The 22,226-nt window shown below is 40.9% G+C and overlaps 1 protein-coding gene across 7 annotated transcripts in view; it reads left to right on the top strand.

Moving 5' to 3' along the window:
• MTCL1 (microtubule crosslinking factor 1) overlaps nt 1-15,887 on the top strand; it is a 188,127-nt gene extending 172,240 nt beyond the window's left edge. For 4 of the 7 annotated variants that reach the window (XM_048840282.2, XM_048840283.2, XM_048840286.2 and 1 more), the window contains 4 exons: nt 101-406; nt 3,385-3,416; nt 4,601-6,161; nt 14,645-15,887. In XM_048840282.2, coding sequence (XP_048696239.2) covers nt 101-406; nt 3,385-3,416; nt 4,601-6,161; nt 14,645-14,839 — 2,094 coding nt within the window. In that variant the 3' untranslated portion in view covers nt 14,840-15,887. Of the gene's footprint in view, nt 1-100; nt 407-3,384; nt 3,417-4,600; nt 6,162-11,757; nt 11,889-14,644 lie in introns of all 7 variants that reach the window. The other 3 variants (XM_048840284.2, XM_048840288.2, XR_007355269.2) reach the window with 2 other exon arrangements.
• Nucleotides 15,888-22,226: the final 6,339 nt, after the last annotated feature.

A 22,226-nucleotide genomic window follows, 5' to 3' on the forward strand; every position in this document is an offset into this window, starting at 1 on the left:
GCCAAAGTCTTAGAAGGCCAAGTTCTACAGAAAAGACTCAGGTGTTGAGCTACTGGAAATAATCCATGCTAACTTCAGTTTTAATTTGCTCTTTTTTCAGCTTCAAAAAGAAGTGAGCACACGAAAAGGAGACAGCATTCTTTGTGACCAGAAGGAGAGTAACCTTCGTCCATTTTCAACCCAGGGAAACCTTCATGTGCCTCATCCAATGGGGGCAAGGTCCTATTCTGATTCAGATGCCATACAGTTTGACGATCAGTCGCTGTCGAAGCTGAAGGAAAGTGATAGGTGCACTGCCACAGAAAACCTCTTTCTCGATTCACTGTCCCTTGATTCTCCTGATGAATCTGATGAGTCTCGGCCTCAGAGATTGGAACGGGAGAAGTTCTTGACTTGCTTAACTGAAGTATGTTTGTTTTTTCCTATCATGTTTACAATTATCAATATAGCTGTCGTGCTATGTGAAGGGGGAGGCTTTATTAGACACTGCTTGCAGTAATTTGGTGGTGAGTTTGATTGAATTTTAATGTTGCCCCTTGTTATGAGCTGACTGGATTGGTGAAGGTCACTGGATATAATTGGAGGTTAGTCTGGCCAGTCTAAAGAAACCAGAAGGCCCGTAAGAATGTCCTGTTCTTTGGGCCAGGGGAATGAGTTGAAGAGTTAGAAATGGATCATTGTTTACTTTTGATTATGCAAGGAATTACAAGGATTTAAAGCTCTTCCTGTTTTAAAAGGGGCAGGAGCTCTATTTTGACAGATGCTCACGTCAAACAATTTCATTTTCAAAAATCATCCTAAAGTGCCACTAAACATCAGTAAAACAGTAAGTGCTATAGAGAGGTAACGCTGATTGTTTAGAAAGGATATGAAGGAGTCCTAAGTAATTCTGATCTTTCAAAGTCACTTGCTCTGATACCTCAGCATAACATCCAGGGAGATCCAGAATCTCATAACAAAGGGCAATGAGGACGGAAATGATCAGGACACAATGGATGAAATCCAGGCCCCACTGAAGATGGTAGCAAAACTCCAGTTGACTTCAATAGACCCAGGATTTGACCCAGTGAGATTACCTTATAGCAGGCCAGGATAACATCCCATTAGCCTCCATAGTTTCCATCAGAAACAATGGGTTCTAGTTACTTTAGGCTGATACAAACCTGCATGCAAAACTACATATTACATTGGTGATAGCTAGGAAACTGTCAGGTGCCACAACTGTGCAGTTTACTATCTCATTTGAAATTACAAATACACCAAAGCATCAAAGAATTAAAGTCTTCCTTTTTAGTCTCTTTTTGCATGTTAAATTTATATTACAAAACAAATATGCAACAGATCTTGAAAAGACAGGTGCATCATCAACAACAGCTTCTGTATTGTTTGCCGTTTTCAAATTGCAGGTTTTGTGACAGACAACTTTCTGCATTCCTGAAAACTCAGATTTGTGTACATAGGTCAGGCAGGTAGATATCTGAATACTGTTTTCAGCATGTAAATGCTGTTTGTGTATACAAATCATAGCTAACAGTGAACAGAAACTTTCACATCCAAAAATGCAGGCACATATATAGAGACTGCTTTTGCAATTTGGTCATTCAGGAAACATGTTTGTTAGGCAAGCCATGTTTGTTAGGCCTCCTCATTATGTAACTTCAGTTGGGTTTTTTAAGCTTGTGAAAAATTGTGCCAAACCATTTGTTAAAAAATGTAAAGATATTCAAGATGTGATCTCATGCCAGCAATTAAATTGTTGCTTAACAGACCGTAGGAGAATCAGGCTGGTTGGAAGGAACAGGAAGAAGGATAAATGATTTAGGAAATATAAGAATATTTTTCTGAAATTTTAAATGCGTGTGTGTGTGTGTGTGTGTGTGTGTGTGTGTGTGTGTGTGTGTGTGTGTGTGTGTGTGTGTGTGTGTGTGTGGAAGGTGCACATGTACACACATACAGTATTTAATTTTCCTTGGTGGGGAAAAATGTAACTATATAGCTGTTGTGGTGGGGTTCCCTGTTTATTTTCTCCAAGTGGCTCATTTCATATGTGCTCAGATTACAAGCACAAGAATATTTTTTCCTATTTCCAGTTCTGTAACCTCAGCACTCAGTTCTGCGAGTCAAGTGGTTTTGGATCCTGGTCCCCATTTTCGCACATCGCTGCCATTAATAAAAGTTCTCCATGTGAAATTAGGCCCTCAGTGACTTTTGTGCAGCCTCCTTGTCTTCAAATTATGCTTTAGTGAAACTTATACAAACTCATTTTCTTCAGCAGGTTTCCTCAGGTGTAGCTGATTGGAGCTTAATAAACAGCTCTGTTTATCATGCACACACAAAAAAGGAATCCATATGACTCTCTCTCTCTCTCTCTCAGTTGCATTTGCTTTGCAGTACTAACAGCAATAAAAGTCAGTAAAAACTTAGTGCCTGATTCTCCATTCCTTGACCGCACTGTAAGTGAATGGAGAATCAGGCACCTAGTCCTCAGATACAACTGAGGATGCATACAGGAATCAGATTTGTTGAATCAAAGGGTGCAGTTTTTTGACTAGCCACTTTTAGGAGTAGTATTGTTCTTGGAAAAGTCCTTGTTTTCATGGGGTCAAATTAAAGCCGTTAATACTAAAAGTTTTTTGTTATTGAACTTGTACATTTTTGTTACCTAGCTTGTATTTTGTATAATTGATTAGAAATCTAAATCGTTAAAACAATAGCTCTAGACCAACTGCATCAGGAAAGTATGAGTCTAAAAAAGCTGATTATGGGAATTGTCACTAGGGAATAATTGTTGTAACAGCATCTTAATCCTGTGAGCTATCTGTAGGTATCTCCTTATGAAACGAGCAATAGTCTTCCCACGTATTTAATATAACTAATTTAATGAGTTTTAACTGGTACCATTTGTTAGTGCCTAGAGAATTTATAATGAAATCTTATGTCAAAGGACTACATTTTTGTCTCTTATCTCAGCACAGCTAGGTCTCTGATATAAAACAGATAAGATCCGAAGAGCAAAGTCACTCATGCAGATGTGATCCAGAACTTGAATTTTTAATTGTGAAGAAAGCTCATTGAAAGCTCATTGTTCTTTGTGATAACTTGGACTATAAAAATTCAAGAATGCTTTAGGTTTGGGGTATAATCTCTGATATGAGTGATCCTATTGATTCTACTGGGAATGACAGCATTCATACATGTATATTAAGCAGAGAATAGCCATACAAATACCCTATCCAGGAAGAAGTATGTCATTTTGAAAAAGGATTTTCAAGAACTTATGGAACAACCCAGAGACAAATGACAGAATGCCCCACAGGTGCAAAATACTGCTATTATGTGCTCTGTAAAGGTTTGGAAATAACTGGTGGTTGTTTTGTTTTCCAGGAAGAAGAAACGCACAAGGGAAATCTTCAAAGGTGAGTAAAGCTGACAGAAAAAGCACCAAACATCTAGCTGATGACATTTTGGGCTTTGCCGCAAGCCCTGAGCAAGGGTAGTATATAGCTTTGCTGCCTTGGAACCAGATTAATGTATTTACTCAGAAATTAATTTGTCTCAGTATGGTCCTACTCTTTCCTAACTGAATAAATTGGTCCAAATTAAGCCCTGGTGTAGGTAGATTTATCTCTGAAGTTAGTGGAGCTGCAGCATACGCCAAATTGAATCTGGCCCTAATCTTGATTAAAAATTCACAACAGATTTTTTTTAACCACTGTAACATTGCTCTATAAATCTCATCACTTTTTAAAATCCTGGGTGGCTCATCTAGTTTGAGTTTGCTCATTGGGCTTGCATAGATAATTATGGTGATTTACATTTTTATATAGTCCCTTTTATCTAGAACAGTCGTTTTCAACCTTTTTTCATTTGTGGACTCCTAAAAAATTTCAAATGGAGGTGCCAGACCCCTTTGGAAATCCTATACATAGTCTGCAGACCCACAGGGGCCCGTGGACCACAGGTTGAAAACCACTGATCTAGAAAGATTCCAGTGTTTTACAATATTCCTTACAGTCAAGCAATAGGAAGATTCAATTAGATGCTTTTAATTGTATAAACTAACAAACTTTATGGAAACCCAAGAATTCTTTGAAATTTCTCATAGTTTCTCTAGCCACTCAGTTTCACTTTCGTTAAGTTGCAGCATAAGCTGAACTCACCAAACTAGTTAAATGTAACCACCTCTAGGCCTGATCCCACAAGGTGCCACGCACTACCTGTGAAGTGTTTGCAACCTCAGCTGCCTGTGAGGGCTCACTGGCTTCACTTAAAGTTAAGGATACTCAGCACTTCTCTTTGTATTTTTCTGCTATTTGCAGCCTTAAAAATGTGTGCCATAGTGTTGTAAAGATACATTTTTCATGGATAATATATATTGAAAACCTGTTCTAAAGCTGCATATTTTAAACCTCTACCAAGCAATAGTACTTGAGAAAATGTTTGCATTATGCAGCAATTCAAAAAGCAATAAAGGGAACTTTTAAAAAACAGATTTTGAATGTGAGCTGGTGATATGGATTAATTTTCCCTCTGTTTTAAAGCAGAAATATTTCTATAAGGGTTTTCAATTATTTAATTTATGTTTTATTTTTTTCCCTAGGGCAGTGTCTGTTTCCTCCATGTCAGAATTCCAGCGTTTGATGGATATTTCTCCATTCCTTCCTGAAAAGACCTTGCCTTCATCGAGTAGTAAGGAGGATATAACACCTCCTCTGTCCCCTGATGATCTGAAATACATTGAAGAGTTCAACAAAAACTGGGATTATAGTAACACCAGGATCCATAGTGGGGTTACAGAAAAGCCTGCAGAAGCCTGGGCAGAAAGGACAGAGATTAGGAAAGTAAGAAGTGATTCAACTTCAGATCCATTCCAAGCATCGTCATGGTACCTTACCACCAGTGTTACTATGACAACCAATACCATGACCAGCCCAGAGCCCTGCCAGAAGCAGCCACTGAGGAGTCACGTTGTAACAGAAAAAATGGGGGTCAAGGTCTTTCACAGTCCGCCAGTTCTCCGTAGGCTCGATAACTCAGCGATAGCTGGGAATGGAGGGAAAAAAACGGTTGAGCCTGACTTTTTGTTTTCTGTGACCAAAGCTAAAGGGAATGTGGGGGAGACAAAAGGTGCTTCCTCAGATGTGTTTGGGAGATGGCCCTGTGATCTCACCAAACACCATAAAGATTTTTTGGAAAGTGGTCTTCATCCTATTGAGCATCCTATTTGCACTGCTGTGGGTTTTGCCTCGTCCTTGCAGACCCTGGAGCTGTCCAAGAACATGAGTGACGATATGAAGGAAGTAGCTTACTCTGTCAGAAATGCAATACGTTCTAACTCTAATTCGGCAGAGCCTCAGTTTAAGGACATAGCTTGTCAAACCAATGGTATAAGAACTACAGGGACACAGACCACCCAGACAATCAGTGTTGGCTTGCAGACAGAAACCTTGCGCAGCATCACCAGCAGTCCACACAAGTGTCTGACACCAAAGGGGGGCTCCACACCAATCTCATCACCATCCAGAAGTTTAAGGAGCAGGCAGGTAGCCCCTGCCATCGAAAAGGTCCAGGCCAAGTTTGAACGCACGTGCTGTTCTCCCAAATATGGATCTCCAAAATTACAAAGAAAAATCCTTCCAAAAACAGATCAGCCAAATAACCGGACTTTACCAGGAACGCCTCAGAAAGGATTCAGTGAGTCTGCTTGGGCTAGATCAACTACTACAAGGGAGAGCCCAGTTCATACCACCATCAATGATGGCCTCTCCAGTTTATTCAATATTATTGACCATACCCCTGTTGTTCAAGAGACCCTCCAAAAATGCAGCAGGTCTAGCAGCCGATCTAGGTCAGCAGAACCCAGATCAGAACTGGGGCCCATGCAGGAAATGTGTACAAGTGTCCGTGGCCGGTCACCCAGTCCTCTCCGTTTGGGCACAGAGATGGAAAAGGAAGAAGAGTCTGAGGCGACAAGTATCAAACAGGATTTATCTGCTCCTCCAGGGTATACGCTTACAGAAAATGCTGCCAGGATCTTGAATAAGAAACTTTTGGAGCATGCCTTAAAGGAAGAGAAAAGGTTAGCTTCACGCAGCCCACCGAGTCTTAGCAATGACAACAGCACAGGAGAAATAGTCAAAGTAGAACCAGGGTCCATTGAGGTAATGAGTTTTTTTTTCCCCTTCTATAATTAATTATTCTTTTCTTTCAGGAAATATCTTATGAGTTCTTTTATTAGTAATTGTTATTATAATTAATTTATTATTATTTTATTTGTATTGTGGTATCTCCTGTAAGCCTCAGTTGCGGACCTGTTGTGCTAGGCATTGTACAAACACATAATAAAAATGTGGTCCCTACCCCAAAAAGTTTACAGTCTAAGTAGATTATGTTTTAAAATATTACTTAAGTAAACGTATGCTTTAAAGAATAAAGCTGACATATGCTAGTGGGTCTCCCCAGAATACCAGGAGTAAGAGTTGCCTATCACACTGGAAAATACAGATGTGCTAGGCCCAGCAGATTTTGAGGGAATGTTAATATTATCTTGGAAGAAAGGGTAATAAAATTTTTGTTCAAGAATGGGTAATTGGTTTTAACAAGTCAGATGAAGAGAATAGTACATAAATTTGATTTCCCTCCCTCTCCTTCCCACAGGAGTGTCTTTACTGTAACTTTTGTGGATAACTCTGAATAAACTTGGCTCTGCTGTGTAGATTCTGTGTGTATATGTAAGTCATTAAATTACACAAAGCTTGGAAATCTACTACTGCAGCCTTGCAAAATTATCGTGAAAATTGATTGGTCAAAGCATAAACCTACCATGACAGTGAAGAAATACCTATTGCTATTTTACTCAGCTGTCTAAAAAATGTACCATTCATAATGTATCCCAGCAGATATGCATAAACATCATGGGTCAGATCTCCAGCTACAGCCAAGGGGAGTGTACAACACAGATCAGGGTAGCGTGCAAAGACAGACTAAAGCTCAATTATTAACTGTTATCTAACATCCCTTGCCACTTTGGGTTCTAACCTGGGTACAGCACTGTCATGTTGGTCAGTGATCTTCTCCTGGTGATGGATAAAAACCAGTGGTCAAGATTCTCTGCCTCACTCTGGCCCCTTTATGTCATTCCAATAGCCAGCGCTCCTCTGCATTCCCAGGTCCTGGAATGCCTTCTTGGGATCATAGGCATCTGGGTGCAATTTAGAGACGCTCTGTGTCTGGTCTAAGTGGTGCAGAGGGCTGAACCAGTAGCTGAACTGGCCCCTTGCCAGCCCCAGGGATTAGGGAGTTGCAAATGTGGTATGATGCTCTGGTGGACTGGAGGATCTGTTCCCAGGTCTCCATGCTGCTACTACTAGATTTCTCAGCTGCCTTCTACGCCATGGATCGTGAGACGGTGTTGACATTCTTGTAGTGCCTGGTGAGTCCTGCCCTTAGGTGGCCTCATTCCTTTCTGTTAGAGAGTACCAACAAGGTAGTATTGCATATTTGGTCTTCTGTCCCGAAGGTTTCTCTTTTGGTTTAGATCAGGTGTCCGTGCTGTCGTCACTCTAGTTCAACGTGTATGTGAGACCATTAGCAGAATTAGTGAGGAGATACTGGCGGAAGTGTTTTCAGTTTGCAGATGACATCCAGTTCTATACCTTTATCTTGTCCAGCCTGAGGTGTGTGTGGTTGAGTGACTTCCTCAGTGTCTGTCTGAGTCTGAGGTATGCATGAGAACTAGCTGGCCAAGACTCGGTCTAGATAAAATGAGATGAGTATGGTGGGTTAAGGGAATCAACCAGAGAATTCAACTGAAATTTCGTTGTCCTCCTACTCCTGCCTTATTATGGCTGTTTGTCTTCCTTTGTCGACAGAATTCTGTTAGATTAGGTTAGATTCCTGGCTACCATCAAATAGCAGCAGGCAAATAGCTGTGGTCAGGGGTTGTGACCTTTCCCCCCAGACTTGGACTTTGCTTCCATGATTATCACCTTTAAAGCTAGGACTGCTGGAATGTGATCTACAAGAGCCACATCCATTTGGAAGTGGAAACTGGTGCAGTGGCTCCATTGTTAGGTGGAGTCTCGCCTCTGAGCATGTGACACCAGTGTTCTGGGACCTGCACTGACTGTTTCTTGGTTTCTGGGTGAAGTTTAAAGTGCTGATGTTGACCTGTTAAAATCCTAATAGCCTGGGTCTTACCTACCTGAGACAGAGTGTCCTATCTCCTGTGGCCTCTCTCAGATCATTGAAGGTGCTCAAGCTAGAGGTCCCCTGGGTATATAAAAGAGGGAGCAGCTATCAGGGTACTCATCATCAGGGCCCCTCTATTTTGGAATTCACTCCTCGCCATGGCCCCAAATAGCACCAATTTGTTGACTTTCAGGGCATGCCATAATGCCCATTCTTTTAAACAGGCATTTAGAGTGGGATGGGGGAGGTGCTGGGGATCTTAGTGGTGGGAGATTTTGTCCTGCAATTTTTCTTTCTGTGACTGGTTGTTTTAAATGAGTGAAGTTTTGCTCTTGTTTTGTTTTTAATAGTTATTGCACATATTTTCAATTGATAGCAGAGCACCTAGATCTTTCATGTCGGTGCCCTTTATGTTTAAATTGAAATAAGTGCGAGAGAGAGAGAGTGTGTGTGTGTGTGTGTGTGTGTGGAGAGAGACCCACATACAATTTTTGAATTATCTGTAAAAATTGATGGAAGTGTGGTTTGTGCACATACCTCAGAATAAACGAAAGTGGAGAAAGCAGCTTTGCTGTCTTGGACTATCTTGGCTGCTTATATATTTTCTAGTTTATTTGAAAACCAGAAGTATAGTTGATGGATTACTGTTCCCATATTATTTCATTTGTAAAAATATGCGTTGTACTCTCACAGCTTCATCTCAGCTTTGCCTTCAAGTTATCATTGAAAACTCTGGAATTCCATGTGTACCTTTGAAATGTCACAACAAATTTCCAGTATATAAAAGCTGAAGTTGTGCCATGTCACCACAAATTGCTGTTGGCAAAAGTAACTAACTTCAAAACATGGACATGGTCTGTGGTGATAGCCATGGTGACAGCCATACCTGATGCGATTTATCAGATAGTCACAATGCTCATGGCAGACGACTGCAGCTCTTTGAAAATTTTCAACGCCAAAATTATGCCCATTGACTGACTTGTAGGATGTCAGGCCTCAGAGCCATTCCAGGGGCTATGCCCCTTTTAAGAGCTAGATTGTGTCATTTACAGCAGAGCGCTGTGCAGGGAGTGGTGCAGAATTACATCACCCCAGGGGAAGGGGGGTACCAGAGAGACACTGCCTCAGGCAGGTACAATTTCTTCCAGGGCTTCCCCACATGCAGGGGTTGCACAATGTATTCCATCTGCTCCCTCAGTGCACCGGCCTGATGAGGAGGTGAGGCTGTGAGACTGCCTCTTTCCCACCCTTCTATACCCTCTGTTGAGCATCTTTTTCTCCAGGGAAGTGTTAGAAGGAAGCAGCCCCTGGGCTTCCCAGAATGCAGGGCCTGGGGGAGTGCATGGGAGGCTCTCGCACAGCCACAGACAGAGAAGGCCCACTCATGGTCCGGCACTGAGTAAATGTTTGGTTTTGACAGGTGATTAGGTGATAGCTGCACAGGTTACCGCTATAGTGTCCCATCCTCTCCCAGGAACATGTGCTGTTCCCCTGAAGGGGTGACCTTGTGAGCTTCACTCAGATGTGTTAATTTTCCAAAATGGGGTGCGGTTTTAAAGAGACGTGTTTGTGGAATGTTGATTTGTTGTTGGAAATGAAGCTGTAAATATGTTTAGGATCTGAATATGCCTTGGGTCACTTATGGATTACACTGTCCACATATGTCGGAGCCTCACCTAGAAGGCAGGCTATGCTGAGTGAAATGCCCTGTCAGTGCTGCTGCTGCCAGCACCTCACTGTGCAGGATTTTTGCGGAGTCTCTTCTGTACTTACCTCTTTCCAGCCAGTAGCAGTGACCATCACACCAAAGAGAACAGCCCCTTCTTTGTAGTCAGGGCATGATACATTAATTACTCCTGGGGACATTCTGTGCCAAAAAAATAAAAATTCTGTGCACAATATCTTAAAATTATGCAAAATTATGCAAATTGTATTAGTCAAAATAACACTACATGATCACACCAGTTTCAATTATTTTGGTAATTTATTTCAAAATACCTGTCAGCAAGTATGTCTGTAACAATACAGACACACACAAAAATTCCCCCAAGATTAGAGAGTTAAAGAAACCCCTATGACAGCCCAGTCCCTGTTTCTCTGCCTGATGCTTGGTCCCAGGCTTGCATGGAGTTTCCTGCGCGCCGCTGTCTGCTTCCCTCAGGGTGTGCTGGGAATTGCCGCTGCCAGGAACACCCTCTATCTCCCCCCAGCCCATCCCAGCAGTGTCTTCTATATGTAATCTGGGCTCTGCTGGGTCCAGCGGTCCCTAGTGGCGGCCAGCAGCACTGCAGCCCATTTCTGTGGGAGAAAGGAAATTCTGCACGCACAATGTTCATTTCTGCAAAATTCGGCATTGCACAGTGGTGCAGAATTTCCCCAGGAGTAATTAATGACTTTAAAACCTGCATGGAGCACCAGTTGGCAGCTTTTTTTTCTTTGAACTTCTGGATGTTCCAGTTATTTCCTTTTACATTTCTGCTGAAACTATGGAATTTATTTTCAGTATCTAGATACACACAATGGTAATAGCTCTGTTTGCATTCTAACTTGCTCAGAGCTGCTTACAAGCAAATTCATATCCACCAGATTTGGCCTACCAGTGCCTTATCCTGCTAATTCACTAAACCACTATGGTAGTAGGCAATCGTGGGGTTTATAAACATTGCCATTGATAACTTTAGCAGGCTAGACACGAAAAAGTGACATGAAGATTCCTTTTCTGAGCCTGGCAGGTACTTAGAGCATTACACAAGTTACACTATCATACTGAAGTGGCTGAAGAAGAGAAAATATTCGTGGAAGGCATATCCAGCAAGAAACTTAGTCTTTCCACTCTGTTCTTAATGGCTGAATAATTGCTGAACATACTCAGCTGAATCACTCAGGAATTGGGAGGAGGGAAGATGGTGTCAGAGTAAAGTGCTTTATCTTCAGCTGAGCCTCCCTTTTATTGTCATTGTTAAATGCACTAAGAAGGAAGGGTGAAGCAAATATCTATCAAAGGCTTATATGGCTTCAGAGTAACATAAAACATCAGTGGGTTTTTCTTTGTTATGAATTTACAGATATTCTTTCACTTAAAACCAAACAAAGCTAAAAACAACCCTGCAGTATTCCTCCTTCATGGTAACATTGTTTTCTCTGACCTAAATATGAATTGGCAAAGGATAGCATATATCTTTCTCTACGTAGAAGGAAATCCTTGGATTCTTTAATGCTATGTCCATTTCTAACACAGTGCAAGGTTGGTTGGTTTGTGCTCTAAATTTGATTGTTAGTGTCTTTTCTCTTAGCCCTCCCATGAAATCTGATAACATGGTAACATGATATGAACAGGTAGTGACGTCTGCAGGGCCGACTCTAGGCACCAGTGGCACTTTTCAAGTGGCGGCACTCTGGCCCTTTTCTTTTTTTGCACTTGGGGCGGCAAAAAACCTAGAGCCGGCCCTGGACGTCTGATGAGCTCTTCCTTGCTGAGTATAAATCTTCACTTAAAAAAAAAACCCTGTCCAACCTATTTGCTTTCTTTTTTTCTTTTTCTTTTTTCTTTTTTTCTATCCTGTCCAGAACCAAACTGTCTTACTAACTGCCCCCTGGGGACTCTAACCCTGCCTGCCTCACTGCTGTAAGTTCTTTCTACCTTGTTTCCACAGCTGTCTGAAAGCTTTAGTTTTGAAACTTTGAGCTAGTGGAGATAGGTAAGTAGCAATAAAAACAACAATACTTGAGGTAGCCAAGAACATCCAATAACAGCTGATTCCTATACAGTTCTTCCCTTGAAATGTTTCTTTCTGACTTGGAATAGAACACTTTAAAGATTGGCCTATTCTGCCTTCTGCCATCATTATGTTGGACATGAACATTGATAGCTCCCATTAGCTTCCTTGAGATTTAAAGGGACACTGTCAGGTCAAATTTAGCCCAAAATTTAAATTCTGTGAAAATTTAAGTTTTTACAAAACCTAGGACCAATATAAATGTATCCATAATTCCCTCCCTTCCCCCATCCCCCTCCGCCCTGATTTCCAGTGGAAACAATTTTCTAACAAATACTCACAATCCTGCAGTGTTTTCAACAATCTAAAAGTGAAACTGACTAGAAACAAAAATTTGAAATTATATAGCCCATTTTTATGATCTAAGCTTAGAAACATGAACAATCAATGATCACAATAAATAACCAAGAGGAAATGTCATTTTTATAGCTGCATTTTAATGATCTATGGTAGTTGCATGACATTTTGATTGTTAAAAGTAATATTTTGGCAGTGTCCTTTTAATTCTTTAATTTCCTTCCTGCATTCTAAGAGCATAGACCTATCATTAGGATTAATGTGCATGTAATCATGACTCCTAGAAAAGATTCATTTTGCAGCCAACACATTAAAAGACTGTGCTGCCAGTTACCTGTGTGCCCTGAAGCACCAGGGCTTGCTTGTGCAACGTGTGTTGCGCTGTAGGTGTGTATATCACTGATAAGAATGAGGAGGACTTAACCATGCCTTTCTGTCAAAGCTGACCAACATCTGTGGCTATATTACATAGTTAACCAAAATTGTTTACCATTGCTATAATTTTGACTCCCTTTCAGTTTGCTAAAAGCAAACAAAGCTAGAAAACTGTAATTAAAAGCTGCTCTTTCAATAGAGATCAAGATACAAGCCCAGAAAAACACAGCCTCAGCTCATCCTGTTGTGCTTCCTGTAGGTATTAGTGCACAGAGGGACTTCTGTTAGCAAGTGTCAGTACAGTGCGACATACTGTGTGTTTCCTTAGGCACAACAGGATAAGGTGAAGTAGGGACACAGAGACAGTATCCTTACTAGTTCTGATTTATACTTCAATCTTAATGTTGTTTTAACAGAGTGTTGTCTTTAAGTTTATAGTACAAATGTTTATGTCTGCAGGTGATCGTAGGGTTCTTTGCTAACCAGGACTTATGTCATTCACAGTATAGAACTGCTCTCCAGAAATGCTGAGGGCATCTCAATAGAACATGATCTTAAACAGTAATGTGGTGTTACTGATCACCCTTTTAGCTGCCTATTGTGTAAAGGCTAGGGGTTGGCCCTTCTCAGAGGCTTGCTGAGCTCTGGTGATACTCTACTCCACAACCTACATATGTATATGCCGCACACACAGGCAGTTTGATGTCCTCTGGCTCTCTTGTTCTACAACATTCATCTTCCTTCCCATTTTATTGTCCGAGATACTTCTGTATTACATCATCTTGCTCAATCACTGCGTATCATATCATGATACCTAATTCAATATTTCGTAGTCACTTTCCTCTCTCTCTCCATACATTGCATGGCATGATATTAAATTTTTTACTTCCTAATGTATTGCTCTACTGGTTTGGGGTTTTTTTTGGCTCATCGTTCCTTAGCATCATTTGATTTATAAGTTCTGCCTTCATATTTTGCCAGTTTGTCTTCAGATTTTATTATTGTAACTTGCACATAACTCTTTCACCCTGTAGAGTGATCTCTCTTCAGTGTATACATTTCTACATGTTGACAAACTCAGCTGATTTGCTTTTATAGTTTCCAAGCTATTCAATAAGCCTTAGAAATTCAAGATTTTTGCTTTGGTAGCACAAGGCAGCCATGCTTCATGTAATCAGTCAACTTGCTATAATGGGCATGCAAACCGTGCATGAAATCTATCCGTTCTGTGGGAGAAGTCTATCAATATTAGAAGTAATTGTCAACGTTTAAATATAAATAGGGTGCCAGTGTGAAAAATCACCAGTGCTGTTTGTCTCTAATTACACATAAGGCCTACAGATCCTGCTGCAGTGAGAAGATGATGTAGCGAATTAAATTTTCAGACCTGCAAATTTTCATCCTTTTTTTGATGGTGGATATCCACCTTTAACCTACAGTACCACTGAATTCCTGTAGCTCAGGCTCAGTCAGCTGGCAACAAGGATTGATACGTTATAGATATTCGTTCAAATTCTTAGGCAAGCCTCCTCTTTAATGTAGTTGGAAGCAGTAACTAGTCCCATCTCAGTACTCTCCAGCTAAGCAAGTCTTTCCTGCATTTCAGTCTGACCTCTGAAGCAGAGGAATGAGCCTGTTTTCACCTCACTCGCAAATTCAATACCTGGCACTTTGCTTCCAGTTTAGCATTTTGAAGCAATGTGATGGATAGTGGGGTTTATTGAATTATCATGCAAATATACCTTTCGGTTCTTCTTTGTAGCCCAAGGAATATTAGCAAATGGAAGTTTGTCAGCTGCTTCAGTTCATCAAAACCTTCTCTTTTTCCTTTTCTGTTCCATCAGTCACAGACGTAAATGTAGATATTTTTGTGTGTAGAAAAGTATGCTCCTTGGTTTTGTTCCCTCTCACAAGATGCTTAGTTATAATCTGTTTTTTGGTTTTTTGCACATGTAAATGGGCCGTATACGAGTCACTAATATTTTTTCCATCTGTTTGCTGCAAAGGAACTACCTTGTTCCGCACTAGCTCCGTCCCTAGAATCCTGCTTCTCCCGGCCAGAGAGACCAGCAAATCGGCGCCCACCTTCAAGATGGGCTTCACATTCCCCTACTGCCTCACAATCTCAGTCAACTGGAGATTTGACTTCCTCTGAGGAATATGGAAGCAAGGAACTGCAGATAGAGAACCCAAACCAGTGATGCAAGCCTGCATGAATTATTAAGGGAAGAATTCACTGTAATTTGCATTTTAGCACCATCACCATGGCCCGTCTTTCTCAACAAAGAGAGATCTAGTTGTTGAGGTCAAAGAATGTTTTCAAGCTCAACTGCTGAATGTCCAACCTGTGAAACAGCGATGTTTCTAGAATGAAACAGTTAATGTGCCTGTAATAACTTAATTTTTTCATAGCTCAGAAAACTATTTTTGTCTCCATCTTTTCTACATACAGTCTATTAACAAAAAAGGTAAAATGATATAAATATAAAGAATAAGATTTAAAATAAAATGTACATTTTTAAGGGAAACTGAATGCACTCTCTCTCCCCCAGTACTGACTGCCTTTTTATTATATTTGCACTGTTGTGTTTTTTATTTTGTTTGGGGGGGGGGATTGGTTTTTTTGAGGGTTTTTTTGTTTTGTTTTCCCCATGTAAAACTAGGGTATTTTTAAAGTTAATTTTATTCTATTTTAATGTCAGTGTCACCAATTTTAAAAGAGGAAGGTTCTTAGGGATGCTTCATATTGTCAGAAGCAGTAAATTTTGAGTAGTGAAAGCCATTAAGGTAGTTGACTAGAATTGAATTAAATAAACTGGAGTGGAATACAGGTAAACACACCACATTTAAGAGAGAAAAGAACGCCTCAGAAAGTCTTGTGAAGTTAGCTGTATAATACACATACAATACTTGACTTGCATGCCTTTGGGTTCCTAGCACTTTAGTGCATGTACATACTGTTGCTCTACTTGTACCATCACATAAATGTGAGTCAATCCGTTTCACTGTAATATTGTTGTGAAATTACCTGTACTGTACTTTTATTGTTGGTATTCTTGAATTGACAATACAAAAAAGAAGTTTTTAAATTATTGTTAACAGTTCAGCTGGCTATGTACAGTGTTTACTGAGAACTTTCTTTGTTTTGGAGAAACATTGAGAACTCTGGGCATACTAAATTGTAATTGGTCTTGTTTGAGTCTGTCTGAGACCATGTGAAGTGGAAATAAAACCCTCAGTATTTACAAACCGCTAGAGTGCTTCCAAATGTTTGTTTCTGATCTGGGATTCTCTATGTGCATTCAGCTGAGAATGCTTCCTTCTTCTACAAAAGGAAAGCAGCAAAAGTTTGTTTAAAGAATTGAGATATTGACATACATACACACTCTGGGCCTGATTCAATGCCCAATGGAAAGGCCTCCCTCACAGACTTCAGTGGGCATTGGATCAGGCCTGCATGCAAATATGATAAAACCAATTTAGAGGATTTCTAGTTTTCTTTACTGTATTCTGCAGAATAACAGATGACAAGACCTTTTTTTCCCCAACTCCTTTGATAAATTATTTTTGGGTTGTGGTTTCCAATCATTTGTTTGTGTGAAAACAAAATGTTTTGTTTGTTGTGAATGTTAACTATAACGACATCATCTTGATTTTTTAACTTACTTTGGTCACCACCAGTATGCCAACATTTATCCAGGTCGCACGCAGAGGTATTTTGAGAAATTGCTAGACTGTTTATAGGAAATGACTTCACAGCGTCCAATACCACTCTGGTGGTAACTGTCCATTTATGGTTTTACTGCAGTGCCCATTCCCAAAGTGCTAAACGGAATTGGTGTCTTTAAAGCAATGTTCATGGTGGCATTAGAGTGAACTCAGTTCTTCTCTCCTTGGATCCAAATCTCTTCTAGGATTGTTTTTTCTTGCCATGTTAGTATTTCCTTGTTTTCTGTTAAGACAAGAAGGCTTTGGCAAATGAGCGAACCTTAGTGTTTTAAAGAGGGCAAGCCTATACTTCCTCCTAGAATTTGTTCCAAAAGTGAGTACCTTTGCCTTAGAAGGCTTTCTCTCTGGCTTTCACAAGCTTCATCCTAGACCTTATCAGCACTGTCCCAGAGATCACAGCTGACAAAGGAGGGTCACAGAGAGAAAGAGATGCTCTAATTGTGGGTAAGTGTTGAGTTTCTGAAGTCAACCATTGTATAATGCATCACTGCTATTCTGTTGGGGCAGCAAATATTTTCTTACTTTTGTTTATGTGAGCAAATTTTCAATGAATTGCACACACACACTCTCTCTATCTCCATTTAAAAGGTCAAAGAGTGGTTCCAAAAGAGGTATTATCTCTCAGAGGCAGAAAAGGTCCTTGAGTGCCTTCAAATCTTACAAATGCTAGAACAGCCATGTTAGAGAAGACAGAGTTGGTGGACATTGTTTCTTAGGTTAGCAAAGTGTTGTCTCCTAGATCAAATATGTTATTGTACAGGTGAGTGAACAATACTGAAGATCACAGAGATCAAAAGTGCTAATTTGTTTCTTATGATATTCATGGTAATTTTTTTTTATTTTGAACAATGCAGAGCAAAACTGCATATAACTGGTTAATGGCTTGCTACCATGAAGTGGTATTTGCTTCTGGAATCAGCGACTACAGCCAACCCAAGGGATTAGGACCCAGCCATCCTGAAATAGTATGTCTGAGGATAAACAGCTTGCTGCACTTTGCCAAGTCAACTGCTTACATAACAGCAGGAATCGCTGAAACCAGAGAGAAGGATGGAGCACAGAAAGAGAAGGTCAGCACATAGAAATTCTTCAAATGATTTTAAAATACCATTAAAAAACATAAAATCCTTTCTAGTCTAATTAGTGAATACAACAGCAGCATCCAAAATGTTACACATTTCCACAGGCTCTTTGGAATCATCAAGGCTTTTATCTTCCAATACTGCTGCAGGTGATGTAGGGAGGAAGGGGTTTCTTTTTATCCTGGCACATTCTATAAATATTTAAATAAATCTTTACAAGAATTATAGGCCTGTAATCCAGCTAAGGTTATTTTAAGTGAAGTCTGAGATAAAGTAAAAGCCCAGATGTCAGAAAGCTTGTGGGTAATTCAGTATCTGTTAGGTTGTTGAATATTATCTCGCCAAAAAATGCAGGCAAGAGAATCCTAGTAGACTGCCACACAAATTCACACTTAAAAGAGTGTTAATGCGGCTGTCCTGGCTGCTCCTGATGAGACTGAAATATATAGCTGGGTTTCATTGAGCCTTGTTGGCACCTGACCCATTGGCCTTGGGATTTGCCTAGTGTTCTGACTTAAATGCAGTTCTCTGTGATCTATTCAGTAGGGATGTGTTCTTGCATTGTGTCTTACCAGCAGGACTCTCGCAATTCCATTATTCCTCCAACCATCATGTGAGGGTTCAGGGACAAGCGGCACCTGTAATCTCTCTCCCAGTCTCTACCATAGGTACTCTTTCCAAGTGACAGGCCTCTATCTGCACACTTCCCGGAGTAGAACCCCATGGTCCAGCCTACATTAGACTAGCTCACCAGACTACAACACCTCCTATTCCTACTGACCTGCCACAGTCACAGGGTGAGTGATGCTTTATACTTCCTTGCATTCCCTCATAACTGCACCCCTCAAGTAACAGGTTTTGCTACCTTTACTGCTGTGCCCTTGGAACCCTGTGATTCTGCCCCTCTTAGGCTGGATGCCATGGTGGCAGCCCACCATTTTCCAACTGTGTTACCACTGCAAGCCCCACTGCAATTGGCACCTGGAAGACACTCCTCTCCAGGGGGTGGTTGGTTAAAGTGACTCAGAACAGAGCCTTTCAAACAGCCATGTTGCCCATTTGCTAAACATACTCTGCAAGCAGGGAGAAAGGATTAAACCCACAACAGGCCTGCACACCTGGGTCTTGCCGATAGCTCATCACCTCTCCCAAAACTTAGGTGAGCCTAGCTGTCCCAGACATCCCACAGAGCCCCTGCCTTAGTTCCATGGTCCTGCTGCAGGCTTTGTCTTTATCTGGGCAGGAGACAGTCTTTCCTCCTGTAGTCTCTCTCTCTCTCTCTCTCTCTCCATGTCCGTCCAGCAGAGTCTATCTCTGAGCAGCTGCTGCCTGCTCACCCACCTTTTTCTCTATAGGCATCAGTTTTTAATAGCTTATTGTTCTTTTGATCTTAGGCTCTGGCCTTGAAAAAATAGGCCTGTTAACCTGGCTAGCAACAGGCAGGCAGCTATTCCCAATAACTAGCTCACCCATTGTTTTCCTAAGGACCCTGGTATTATTCTCATTGGAGATACTTTATCTCTGTCATTGTTTTGTTTCCTGTTTGTTCCTCCTTTGATTTAACTCCATTCAGCCAGCCAGAACAAATCAAGGAGGTAAACTGAGGTACATACAATTTTCATACAAAATAATACCGGTATCTCCCTCGTTCGCCACACAGTCCAATCTGCTTTCTAGACAGGCTTACTGACTTCAGCCAGGTTCTGCATCCATTTTCCAGCTGGTGATACCTCTAAACCTTTACAAGGGCACGGGCCACTTTCAGAAGAGAGGCCATACTTCTCAGCTACTTCCCATCAGGCTTCTGGATAGCCCTCCAATTCATGGCCCTATTCCCTATGAACAGAGATCCAAGACATAACATAAGCACATAAGAATGGCCATACAGGGTCAGACCAAAGATCCATCCAGCCCAGTATTATGTCTACTGACAGTGGCTAATGCCAGGTGCCCCAGAGGGAGTGAACCTAACGGGTAATCGTCTAGTGATCTCTCTCCTGCCATCCATCTCCACCCTCTGACCCTCATATCCCCTCTGACCCTCATATCCCCCATTAGTCTCCTCTTTTCCAGGCTGAAAAGTCCTAGCCTCTTTAATCTCTCCTCAGATAGGACCCGTTCCAAACCCCTAATCATTTTAGTTGCCCTTTTCTGAACCTTTTCTAATGCCAGTATATCTTTTTTGAGATGAAGGGACCACATCTGTATGCAGTATTCAAGATGTGGGCGTACCATGGATTTATACAAGGGCAATAAGATATTCTCCATCTTATTCTCTATCCTTTTTTAATTATTCCTAACATCCCGTTTGCTTTTTTGACTGCTGCTGCACACTGTGTGGACGTCTTCAGAGAACTATCCACGAAGACTCCAAGATCTTTCTCCTGATTAGTTGTAGCTAAATTAGCCCCCATCATATTGTATGTATAATTGGGGTTATTTTTTCCAATGTGCATTACTTTACATTTATCCACATTAAATTTCATTTGCCATTTTGTTGCCCAATCACTTAGTTTTGTGAGATCTTTTTGAAGTTCTTCACAGTCTGCTTTGGTCTTAACTATCTTGAGAAATTTAGTATCGTCTGCAAACTTTGCCACCTCACTGTTTACCCCTTTCTCCAGATCATTTATGAATACATTGAATAGGACTGGTCCTGGGACTGACCCTTGGGGAACACCACTAGTTACCCCTCTCCATTCTGAAAATTTACCATTTATTCTTACCCTTTTCCTACCCTAAAGATTCCCTGTCTTTTAACCTGTTCTCAATCCATGAAAGGATCTTCCCTCTTATCCCATGGCAACTTAATTTACGTAAAAGCCTTTGGTGAGGGACCTTGTCAAAGGCTTTCTGGAAATCTAAGAACACTATGTCCACTAGATCCCCCTTGTCCATATGTTTGTTGACCCCCTCAAAGAACTCTAATAGATTAGTATGACATGATCCCCCTTTACAGAAACCATGTTGACGTTTGCGTAACAATTTATGTTCTTCTATGTGTCTGACAATTTTATCCTTTACTATTGTTTCAACTAATTTTCCCAGTACTGACGTTAGATTTACTGGTCTGTAATTGCCAGGATCACCTCTAGAGCCCTTCTTAAATATTGGCGTTACATTAGCTGTCTTCCAGTCATTGGGTACAGTAGCTGATTTAAAGGACAGGTTACAAACCATCATCAATAGTTCCGCAATTTCACATTTGAGTTCTTTCAGAACTCTTGAGTGAATGCCATCTGGTCCCTGTGACTTGTTACTGTTAAGTTTCTCAATTCCAAAACATCCTCTAGTATCACTTCAATCTGTGACAATTCCTCAGATTTGTCACCTACAAAAGACGGCTCGGGTTTGGGAATCTCCCTAACATCCTCAGCCGTGAAGACTGAAGCAAAGAATTCATTTAGTTTCTCCTGGACTTGTGCTTCCTCAACAAGCTTTGCAAACCAATTTCCATAAGACTGTCTTTACTGATTCAATTTCAGCCTAGAGTCCATGCTAGCTTTCACCATTGGAGGTCTCCAACAGTGCAATATCAGCCAGGCATGAGGTAGCAACAGTGCAAGGTGACTGCAGCCTTTCTTCCACCAGTTGGTTTGAGAAGTCCAGTGATACCCAAAAAGTGAGCAACTCTAGTCAAAGAGAGGCTGTGGCTAGGGCAGCTGGGGCTGCACTGATTCAGTGCATCTCCTAGGCAGCGTCTGCCATTGGGGTCCCCGGTTGTAACTTAAATTTGTCCTCCCCTAGCAGGAACCCTCCTGAAAGGGTACATGGTGGGAGTACCTCCGGCTCTCCCTAATGGGCAGAAGGGACCCAGTTTGCACAAGGCTGTGTGATTTTAGCCCTATGTCTATAAGGTAAGATGAGAGAAGAGAGGACTGTGGTAAAAAGAGAGACAACTTCCCCTTTTCTTTCTAGCAAGGTCGCGTGGCCCAGCTGCACCAAAAATATTTATACCTGAATGGAAAGAGAACATTATTTTGCAAATTGAACTTTAAACTGCTCTTTTGACTGAGATCAGCCTTACAGCATCGTCTTTACATGTGCTGAGTATCACCAGGTAAGAGACTGCTGCTGGAACATACAATGTGAATCCTATTAAATGCTAACAAAGGTACATTTTGTTTTGTGTTATTAAATGCTAGATTTTTACAACTTAATGAGATTTTAATCCCTCCAGTAGGATGTCCTGAACACAGACATTTTCTTCAAATCTCACTCTACATGCTTCTTCACTCTTCATCACTTCAAATCCCCATGCATTAGGATCTGGAAGTAAAAGTCAAGAGAAAATGTACCATATCAAAGACATATTTCAGACTGATACTTTTATTATTGGACTGACTGCTTCTGAAACGCCCAAACCTGCAAAAATGAACCATTTTAGCTTCCAATGTCTTGCTATAAGTTGCAACCTTGGTCTTTCCACCTTGTCTTCTTATCTGCAGTATGTTTTGACTAGCACACTTTTGAGCAATTTAAAATAATTATAAAAATAATAATAATCATCCTCTCAAGCTGTATTTGTCCACTTCCCTCTCTTCCCTAGGCTTTAGTACCCGAGCTCCAGCCCCAGCCACAATGTCTACACAGCTATTTTTAGCACGGTAGCATGAGCTCCAATCTGTCTTGTTTCTTTGAGGTTCACAGACTAGAATTGAAATTCACCTCTAATCTTCATTTAGTCCCCCCAGTGAGGTTGTTGTAGGCATAGAGAAGCTGTATGCATTCCTTTATCTGACTTTCTTCTTGCTACATTAGCAAAATAGAAAAACAC

The sequence above is a fragment of the Caretta caretta genome, chromosome 2 (assembly GCF_965140235.1).
Source record: "Caretta caretta isolate rCarCar2 chromosome 2, rCarCar1.hap1, whole genome shotgun sequence".
Classification (NCBI taxonomy): domain Eukaryota; kingdom Metazoa; phylum Chordata; order Testudines; family Cheloniidae; genus Caretta; species Caretta caretta.